Source organism: Chlamydotis macqueenii, chromosome 5, assembly GCF_036417535.1.
Source record: "Chlamydotis macqueenii isolate bChlMac1 chromosome 5, bChlMac1.mat, whole genome shotgun sequence".
Lineage (NCBI taxonomy): Eukaryota > Metazoa > Chordata > Aves > Otidiformes > Otididae > Chlamydotis > Chlamydotis macqueenii.
Genome location: NC_141560.1, coordinates 59,999,704 through 60,010,877, shown reverse-complemented (window position 1 = coordinate 60,010,877; position 11,174 = coordinate 59,999,704). Strand labels below are relative to the sequence as shown.

General features: G+C 37.0%; 1 protein-coding gene across 1 annotated transcript in view; it reads right to left on the bottom strand.

Moving 5' to 3' along the window:
* Positions 1-1,505: 1,505 nt before the first annotated feature.
* ZNF143 (zinc finger protein 143) overlaps positions 1,506-11,174 on the bottom strand; it is a 43,733-nt gene continuing 34,064 nt past the window's right edge. The window contains exons 12-16 of the mRNA XM_086750040.1: positions 10,725-10,952; positions 8,505-8,653; positions 6,807-6,968; positions 5,831-5,977; positions 1,506-2,860 (exon numbers count right to left, since the gene is read on the bottom strand). Of these exons, the coding sequence (XP_086606166.1) occupies positions 2,777-2,860; positions 5,831-5,977; positions 6,807-6,968; positions 8,505-8,653; positions 10,725-10,952 (770 nt within the window). The 3' untranslated portion in view covers positions 1,506-2,776. The remainder of the gene's footprint in view (positions 2,861-5,830; positions 5,978-6,806; positions 6,969-8,504; positions 8,654-10,724; positions 10,953-11,174) is intronic.

Below are 11,174 nucleotides of genomic sequence, written 5' to 3'. Positions count from 1 at the left end.
CAAATCTGAAAGAAAATTTGTGATTGGGAATGCTGGAAATGTGGGAGCCAGTTTGTAAGAGGAAGTGATACACTGAGTTGCTTTACTTTATAGGATTCATCTTTTACAAATTATTTCCTGCTAGTGTGCCAAAGCATTTCCTTTGAGACAGAACTTTCAAAAAGAGAAGTAAAATCTATGGGGAAAGGATAGAGATTTCTTCTGCCAGATACCCCATCCTTTTAATCATATTCTTTTTTTCCTCCTCCTGAAATCCTTTTCACCAGTATTCCTATCTAACCCGATATTGTCCTCTCTAATCTCCACTACAGGTCCTTCTGACACCAGGCAGCATCAGCTCACCAAAACGGCTCCTTCCACTCCAGTCTGAAACAGGGTGGAAAAATCACATAGGTCTCTCCACTGTAAAACAGGTCTATTATGAATACAGGCCTCACAGTTAAGATGCACATAATCACCACAGCTTCTCTTTAAACATTAAGCAGTCTAAGTCAGTCTGGCTTATTTATTCAGTAAGTATGTTTTCCTGTATAGGGGTAGCTAGCACAACATGGAACCACAAGTTTTGATTTCATAGTTTTGCAAGAATAACTAGTAAGATACCAGTAAGAGAAATAATTTTAAAAATACTGCAGCTTTTCCTGACTGAGCTAGTTCTGAATGCCTAGCAGCAAACCAACCACTATGAAAGAGGAAACAATACTCACATTTGTACAGTGGTCAGAAAATGTCCTGGGAAGTGAGAAGTAAGAACTGAAGTTATTTCTTTGCTAAGTCAAGCCACCATTCCAGCCACTGCTTCCAGAAACTATTAGCATGGGAATTTAAGAAAAAAACCCCAAACCTTAAACCTTCATGTCAGATGATTAATCTCTAATTTCTAAAAGGTGATAAGTACTAAAGAAATAGATCTAGCTGACAGGCAATTAATCCTCCTTGCATAGTACGTTTATCTCTGTGGGATATCAAGAATTACAACACTTCAGGAAAACTGGCCCCTAAGCGAGCAAGCAGCCTCAATCCTATACAAAAGTTACAGACAGCCTCAGTGTTCCCAAGTTTTACTTTGTAATGGATCCAGAGAACAGTCTTTGCTTTGTCCACATCTATCTCCCGGTACTGTATTCTTTCATTGCATGTTGCAGTTAGCCATCTGTATGAAGAACATAAAAGGCTGCAACCCACCCAATAGTAATTAACCATAAATTAGCTTAATTCTATTCAAACTTGGCCTTTTTAAAGTTGAATACCTCAAGGTACATAGTTATGGACTTTATTTTTTTTAATGTAAAATGTATACCTCACAGTACTTATAAAATGATTACTTAATTAACAATCCAGAAAATGTTCAATCCTTCCCTTGAGAAGGTAAAAGGTGAGGCTTCAGTTTCAGAAGTGCTCTTGACACTCATCTAAAATAACCAAAGAATCTTACATGAAGACAAGAAAAATTTAACTTGCTTAACAAGCTTACTAACAAGAGTAAAGACACTTTTTCATATAAGAAAGTTTGAAGTTACATTTTACTGTATGTGTTATACATATCTACAATGGATTTTTTTCCTTTACAGAATGACAGGTGGAGAGGAGCATTGTACTTATCATTAATTAATCCCTTTTTTTCTAGTGACTTGTGTCTTGATTTTCAAAAGCACTGATTATCAGCATATCCTAGGTACTGAATGGTAGCAGCAGGCACTCGGAACTGTTGAAAATAGACATTAGTACTTGTACTTATGCTGCAAATGCACCATTTGAAAATATTCCTCTTGAAAACAGGTAGTTTACTTTTTTGACGAAGTCAGTTGACTAATAACTATTTTAATAATTCTTGTAGTGTTTTAGAATGTTTAAAGTAACTATGAACACTAATTACTTAATACACTATAGTGGATTATGATCAAAATCAATATGTCAAAAATTTAAGATTATGATAAATAAACTTTGGAAAAATTTATACAAGGCCGTAAATAAATAATTTGAACTTCAGTCTCATTAAAAAGTGAAACAGTACATCACACGACAATATAATCCTATCTAGACAATACAATCCTGCTATATTTTATTGCATAATAATTCGAGAGTAACATCTTAAGTAAAATATGTAAAGAAACAAAATCATTAGATTTACTTAATACTGAACAACCAAAGTTTCTCCTTTGTACATAATCCAATTTAAAGATAATATAATTAGCACTTCCAGCATTAACAGTCTGTATTTACAGTGAATGAGATAGGGTGGGTAATCTAAAGTGTATTCAAATCTGTATGAAACAAATCAAAATACAAAGATTTACAGCAGGCTCAAAATCCAAGATGTTTCCATTTATGGAATGCAATTTTAAAGGCTCTGTCATCTTTATGACTTGTAAGGGTTCCTGAAATTATGATTTTTAAAAGTATTTTGAACATTTGAAATCTTCAGTAATGCCTTCATTATATGTACATAACATTAAAAATTAATTCCAATACTTCTATTTAATTTTTCACTTGCTTGTAGACCAGTCTGAAATCTGATGAAAGGATAACAAGGAAATTTACTATATAATCCTAATTCCATATTCGTAAATATACAGCGGTTGGAAGTAGATTATGTCAGTCCATTCCAAGGGTTATGTACACAAAACTTACAAACTGTTCTTCGCTCTTGGCTAAAATGTGTACACAGTTATCAATGAGCGGGGAACTTCAAAGTTTTTACAGGCTGCTGCTGGCATGGACCTTTGTTGATTGAAAATAATATTTCACTCTATTGTTCTGGTAGTAGTTTTAGAAGTTAATCATCAATCCCTGGTGTTTCACCCTGTTGTATTCTGGAAGCTATTCTAATGGCTTCTTCCAGAGACTGTTGTTCTCCAAGCTGAAACAAAATGTATTTAAACATAAATAAATCCAAAATATTACGTATGGATACAAATTTGTAAAAAAAAAAAAAGAAAGAAAGAAAAGAAAAAAGAAAGATTAAACCAAAGTTCTAGATATGGATCAATACTTTAGCACAAGTAAGTGTGATCAGTATTGTCACACCTCTTCTCCGTAATATATACCAGCAGCTATCTAATCAGCATGACAATTAAGATAGTTTCCAATAGCAGATTAAACTGAGTTTCCATGTATCTACTGAATAAATTTTCTTCAAAGAACTGCTGCATGGTAAACACATTTCATAACACACAAAATAGATGATATTTCAGCTTGGCAGATGTAACAAAGCTAAGAAAAGGCTTTCAAAAGTCATGGTAGCTGTTGAATTACATTTTAACACTGGTAAAGCAAACATCCATCTTAAATTTTCTTAACTCTTGCAGAAAGTCAGCTCTTTGGAACACCATGTAACATAATATAGATATTAAAAAATGTATACTTATTGCAGAATCCTCACTGTATAAAAATGAAGTCATGATGACACTGTTTGATTCTCCAGTAGTTTAGAGAGGAAATTGTCTTGTAGCTGAAACTACAAGGCCATCAATATATCTGTCACTGTCAGAAGCAACATCAACAAACCCTGAATAAAGACAACTGGACACAATTGCCATGGAGTTTTATAGTATGTACACCATGCATGTGCATCCAGTGATGGGAACACTGAAGACAACCTCAACTGAACAAAACCATAAAGTTGGCCATTACCTATTGGTTCAGGAGAAAGATCTACGAGAGTGTGAAAAGTAAAATCAGATTATTTGTCAGATGGATAGACCTAATGGGACAGTTCTAACTATAACCTGTAACTTGTTTTTACAGTCACTGGGTTTCACATTCTCAAGCCACTCAAAGTAAGAAGACCTCCGTTACCACCTCCTTAGAACCTCAATCTGGCTATGAGGCTACTGGCTTTATCAGTATTTAGAGACCAAATGGATTCATTTATTGGTACGAAACTAGAAAAGAGAAACAACCAGGAACTCAGGAATAATCAATAATATTTTAATTTTGAATTCTCGTTCTTCTATTTGTATTTTATATTTTAATTAATATACTTCACCAAAAGCACCGCTTTAGTGATGTTTAGCTCAAAAGACAGGAGTTCAGAATTAAGAGCTCAACTTTCATTGCTTTGCAATCAGCATCTGACTTGTTATTTTCCACTTAACAATCTCCCATTTGTGCTTCAAGATACTAACACAATTCCTTTCAATCTGAGCTCTTAAGAGAGTAGCATGCATACACACACTGCAGCATTAGTCCTGAGACTCAAATGCTCAAAGGTTTTTGATCTCCTATTAGTTTCAGCGAATGCTGTTTGAAGGAACCAGACAAGATGCTGTTAGTTCCACACATGAAGTATATTTTATCCCCTGGAAATGAAATCTGTGAGAGCATTTTCTGCATTTCTTTTTCTGTTTCCAAGAATCCATATTAACTTGCAGTGCTTAATACTATTTGCTTAGAAACTCTTTTGAGCACCTCCTCTCTGCATAGCCGCACCGATGTGCTTTTATATTGGTATTTGTCAGAGCTAAGACCCATCATGCAAACCATGCTCAAGACATTTGCATATACTCAACTCTGAAATTCATAGGGTGTATCACATCCATGAAAATTATCCTCCTCCTAATTGTATACTGTTTCAGGATGTACGGTTTGTGTGATTTTCCATGTTCTCTAGAGTAAAATGTGTGTCTGTGGTGATACCCAGACAACAATAGCATCAAACCCACAAAGTGCCGAGTCCCAATTCCACCATAAGTTTGAATACAAAAGTAGATTCATTGCATTCCCACTGGACTTCCTATGTATGCATACAGTTAAGCACAGAATCAAGAGGCCTATGAGGTGGACCAAAAGTATTAGGCACTTTGCAGAACTGATACTACTACGCAACCGAAAATTTAAACTAATTCCTTTTATTTTACTTTGAGTTTAAAATTGGCTTCTGTCATTGGAATGGCAGTTTCCCTAAGATCCTTCAGTCACTTATTTGACCCTTGACGACAATGTCATTTAAAAAGATGCATTTTAAAAATACTAAATCTTCCAGGCTTAAAATTTCCAAAACCTTCTATTAACCTCCACCATATCATATGTAACAAAAATAATATATACATATAGTTAAGTTAATGTTTGAATAAGGTGGCCTACAGGCCGTCGTTTGCCCTAGAAGTTTTTTTCAACCTTCCAGTGAAGCCAAGCTTTTCTCTGAATCAACTATTCATGAAAATACTTGTTTAGGTTTTGGTTACTTTCTAGATAAATCCTTAATTTGTGCTTGGTTTCCATCTTCTTTTAAATTAGCCCAATTTAAATTAAACTCTTTCATACTTAGAAATTACTTTTTCATTAAAGTGTTTGCACAATGCGAGGAACTATTTACAGAGACTGCTGCTTGTACTGTGCTGGTTTGACACATAAATAGGTTACTATTTCCAGACAGTTATGATCATTAATCTTTCTACATAACTGTCTATACTTTTTTGCTATTAGCATTTCAAGGTTCAAATAACAAATTCAGTAATTTTATCTGCATACGTTCATAGCAATTTACGCTTGAGAGTTTGGCTTTATATGTGTCAGTTTTGTATGTAATGCTGAAGGATGAATGGAAAACACTTTTCCACTGAAAACCTGTGACTCCATGAACAATTCAGTTGACCTGAAGTTTGGCCCTCCCCTAACCTCCCCCTTTTTTGGAAGTTCTACAAGTAGATTTGGAAAATCAGGTGCTTATTATTCCTCTTCCTAACCCCATATATTATTTTAAGTATGAGATCATATGGTTATGGACTATTTTTTTCAGGGGAGCCAAGCTTATTCAAATCATTGATACATGAGTAGGAGCTTCTAACTCTAGAAGAAACACTCCAAAAAACATTTAGCACTGTCTTACCTGTACTGCAATTTGTGTTCCATTGGATGTAGCCAACAATGTAACAGGTCTAGTTTCTGTAGTCACTAAATGGTGCCCATGTTGCTGATGTCCTATTTCTGAGGAGGCACTATGAAATGCTGCTAAGTCTTGAGCCACAATAGCAACCTTCAAGACCAAAGGAAGAGAATCAGCTGGATGACAGATCTGTTACCATTACTGACCTCATACAGTGGTTATCTTCAAAGTTAAATGTAAATTCAAAGCCGTGATTATTCCTGAGCATAATTCTATTGTGCAAAAGATAATTTTTTTAAGAAAGGTTGTGATCACTGTATTCTCAAAGTTATCTATTAGCTCTCAAAATATGAATACACTCATAACTGCACAGTTCAATAAATGTGCCTATAAGCCTGTGATTATTTATACATGCAGAGTATGGTGATTAATAAGTATCTTCATTTTCATGTGGCATATTTTTAGAACAGTGGTATGAATTTTAACTTAAAAGATTAAAAATTATATCACTACAGCTCTACTAAAAAAGTTAGCTATTGTATTTGTATATTAAAAACTAAACCACACATACACACTTACAGAAATGTTTCCCATCTGCCAGAAAAATTACAGTCCATAATACTACGTGATAAAGTTACAGTTCATACTGGATTCTATTTGTAGCTCTGCCACTCATCTACTGTGTGACTTCCGGGAAACGCTTAGCATTTCTAGGTTTTATTTTACATGCACCTTAATGAATTACTGGACTCGTACCTCAGAATTTTTTCTTGGTGCCTAATTACTCCTTTTTAAACATTCTGACATATTCTTATGTATAGCACTGGAGGGGAACACACCATGCTTTTATGGGGAGAATGCTATGGCCAGGTGTTGAAGACTGCTTTACTTTGATAAATCTACGTGAATGACAGAACTGTGATGACTTAGGTACCTATTTTATAAAGGAACATTACACATCTACAGGGTAATATCTTACCTGCTGTCCTTCAGTGCTTTCTGCAGTAACCATTGCTACGGAATGTGTTCCTGCAGAAGAGATGACTGCGTCGTGGGCAGGGACTGTGATGGTGGTGCCATCTTGTGTTACCATAGTGATAGTATTGCCAATAGCTTGCATATCTGCCTGAGATATGTTGACCTGAAACAAAGCAATTCCTAAAGTAAAAGAAGAAGGTTTGATTGCTGCTCAAGTAATCCCCAAGTCTTAGTTTCTGGCAAGATAACATATGTTTTTAAGTAAGGTTTGACAAAAGGATGATGTGCATTTGAAGTGTAACAGCATTTATCAAACAAATTCCTGCTAGTTGATTCAGCAGGAATACTCTTGCTAGTTCAGTTTCTTAATTTGAAACAAAATGTTTAGCAATCCAGAACAAAAAGGCAACTTGCTCATAATAGCAGGGAAAAAATATTTTAAGCCAAGACCACAAGTAACATATTGGCCAAAAGATCTAGTAGCTGTTACTCCACTTCCTGACTGGCATTCATGCCTTAAGATTCACCATCACTCTTTGGCCAAGTCCTTGTCTTGGACAAAGAGCTCTCATCGCATTCATCTTACTGATTGGGATCTAATATTCGATGACCTTTCAGACACACTTATCTGTTTACAGAAATGAAACTATGGATCTCAGTAATAACAAAAAGGATGCATACTTGCCCCGAGTCTACAACTCCATGTTAATCAGATCATATCCAGTTTAACTGCATGATACATTATATATGCATGTGCCTTACACAATGGACAATGTGACTTAAGGTAGTACCACCTGACATACTTTTATCTTAATGGAAATACTAAAGAGGCCCATAAGGGCTTAGAATTTAAACCACAAATAAACAATTAATAAAAAATGAATGATATAAATTACTGATGTCTGCAGTATAAATGCATTAGGGCATCAGATACGTAATTTGATGTCTGATTTACAAGGTAATAAAACATCCCAGAACTAAAGTCAAGCTGAAGGATAACTTAAAAGTCAGAACTCCATGTCAAGACTTCTGCAGACCTTCATTTTAGAGGGTAAAAATCCCAGTTACTTAGTACTGCTGCTATATTCAGTGCTGGCAATATAACACCCCCCTTTAATATTTAATTTCCAGTTTGAATTTAGAAGATATCTTTCATATGCTACTGGCATTTCAGCTACCTTTCCATCTGAGATACAAACTTTTCCTCATATACCTTCAATGTATTGCCATAGCTAAACACTAAACAAAACAGTTGTGTTCAAATGTATGAAATTTCATATGAAGTCCTTAAAAAAAAATACATCCATGGGAATCCTTAAAAGAAATATATCCATCGGAGTCCTTAAAAAAGTATATCCAAAGGAATTTTCAAGTGGAGGTACTATCACAGCATTCCTTAGCCTCTTCTTTATGTTAGAAATGGTAAGAACTGCACACTACCAAACACCTTGTAAAGCAGGCAATTGGACTAGAAAGATTTCCTACACCCATTCCGCAAAAGTGTGTGCAGACAACAGTGAAGATGACCATCAGATATTAACAGAATAATCAGCTCCAAAGAAGGTGATTTCATTAAGAAGCCCGTGTACATATTTATCAAGAATCCTAACTGATTTTAGAAAGCACATGGAGTATCTGCAAACACCTGTCTCAATTCTCAACATATTTTTGTCAGCTCTTTAACACTATGGTTACTTACATGTTGGGTTCCATCCTGAGATATTAGTGCTACTTGTTGACCTAATCCTGACTGAGTAACTGTAGCAACCTGTGCAGAAATTACATCTTCTCCATCTACACCTGTCACATAGGTTATCTGGGAGCCTTTGAGAACATCTTCACTTTGACCTATTTGATACAAAGAAGGCAAGAGGGTAGTTTACATACTTAAATACTGTCAGGAAAGTAAATGACAAGAATTAAGTGCCAGCCTGGTTTGAAGGTTTTAAACACTTCAAATTCTAGTGGAAGGAAAGATAAGAAAAACAAGTAAAAAAGTCTTGTTTTGGAAACACGGGGTATAATCTTTTAGCAGTGAGTTTTAACATACACAAATATTACACATGAAGAAAATATACATTTAGTTTATAAGTGAATATTAAAGAGATGACAAACATTTCTAATTAATTCATTACATTTGTTGTGGTTTTCTTTAGTGAGGGGGGGCCTAAGGTGGTAGCTTCTGTAGGAAACTGCGAGAAGTTGCTCCCCTTTGTTCAGTGGACTCAGCCAGGCCTAGGGTGGACCTGCTGCTGGCCAAGGCCGAGCCAATTGGTAGCAGAATGTTCCGTGATAACGCTTCTGGGAAGGGGAAGGGGAAGCAGGAAAAAAAAAAAAGGGAGGTGTGAAGAAGCTGAGAAGGGGCAGAGAGGGGCAGGCATGAGCCTTGTGGGCCTTGCAGGCCTCACCCTCTGGCCTCTTGCCAGGCAGCCAACTGGGCCCAACTCAGCCCGGCCTGGCTGCAAGAAAAGGAGAGGAGATGAGATGTGAAGAGAACCTGAGAGGCATCTGCCAGCCTGTTGTGAAGAACTTTTCTTGTGAGTGAGAGAGAGTCATGGCTGCAGACGCCAAGGTCAGTGAAGAAGGAGGGGGAGGAGTAATACAGCTCCTGGCCAAGATTCCCCTGCAGCCTGTGGTGATGACCATGGTGGAGCAGGTTGTCCCCCTGCAGCCCATGGAGGTCCACAGAGGAGCAGAGATCCACTTGGAGCCCGTGAAGGACCCCGTACCAGGGGAGGTGGATGCCTGAAGGCGGCTGTGGCCCATGGAGGCCCTGCGCTGGGACAGCCATTCTGGAGAGACTGCACCCGTGGAAGAGATGACCCATGCCAGAGCAGTTTCACGAAGGACTGTGGCATATGGGTGGGACCCCACGATGGAGCAAGGGAGGAATGTGAGGAGTTCTTCCCCCGCCCATGAAGCAGCGGCGTAAAACAACGTGTGATGAACTGACTGCAACCCCCATGCCCTCTTGCCCCCTGTGCCGCTCGGGGAGGGGGAAACTAGTAGAGATAATGTTAAGCCTGGGAAGAGGGAGGGGTGGAGGAAGGTTATCTTGTTCTCTGTCCTGTCTCATTATCCTGCTGTTTTTAGAAATAAATGAATAGCTTTCCCCAAGTCGAGTCTGTTTTACCCGTGACAGTAACTTTAAGGATTTCTCCCTTTTCCTTATCTCAAAACTCGAGCCGTTTTTTCTTGTATTATCTCTCCCTATTCTCTTGGAGGGTGGGGGGAGTGAGAGAGAGACTGCGTAGTTTAGTCCCGATCGGGGCTGAACTACGACAATGTTTTAACCTCTCTGTACAAGAGGGTCCATGCAAACACGACTGGCAGCTTTTTAGAAGAGTTACTAATTAACAAACATACAGAAGAATACAGTGATGCCTTTGTGTGAAGATTTAAGTAAGTTCATTATCTTAATAAATGTTTAACCTCAGTAAATGAATATTATTATTCCCTTGAAATAAGGAATTCAACTATAGCAAATCTCCTAGAGGCATTCAGTGCAGTTTTCCACATACACGTAAGTAAAACAACTTTTCTGACCAAAACAGTTTGCGCTTCTATTTCCTATCTTCATTCACATCTAAAAATACAGTAGGTTGCAAACATAAACATTTTAGACTCTCACAGGTCCCTTTCCACAGTCATGTCTATAGCAGTCTTACTGGGTCCGCAAGTCAAATTTCTCTCTTATCCCCAGGACTGCTATAATTGAGTTTATGATCTGGTCAATTAATCTCTCATTTTCTGTTTACCAGTTGCCTACCACACTAAAAAGTCCTACAAAGAAGTTAAATAACTTTATTAAGAGTTTCAGATTTTTATACATGCTTTAATTTCCTTGGTTATAAAAAAACAGCAAAATATTATCCAACTCAATTTTTTTTACAAGAGAGTCAAAGACTGAAACTCTAACCTGGAGGTGGCTCAAAAAAAGCCTCTTGTTCTTCTTCAATGGGCTCTGTGTCATTGTGTGCTGTCCGCTTGTGCATAGCAAGTGTAGAAATCTGCTTGTATGTTTTCCCACAGTGATTACAGTTATATGGTTTGGAATGAGTATGTACGACATGATGTTTGTATAAACTGGAATACTCTGTAAAACGTTTATCACAACCAGGAACTGTACAGACATAGGGCTTCTCCCCTGTATGGAAAAACAAAAGGGCTAAAGAGAACTTCATCCAGGATGCACAGAAAAAAAATGTTAACAAATGATATTTAGTGGCACACTTTCATTACCAACCATACTTCAATTTCAAACGCAGCAGTGAAGTGCAAGCTCACAAAGTTTGCTAATGCATCCTCTACTACTGCCAGTGAAAGCTAGGCTCTTTTCTCTCCCTATCATTCCATCTAAAATATCCTT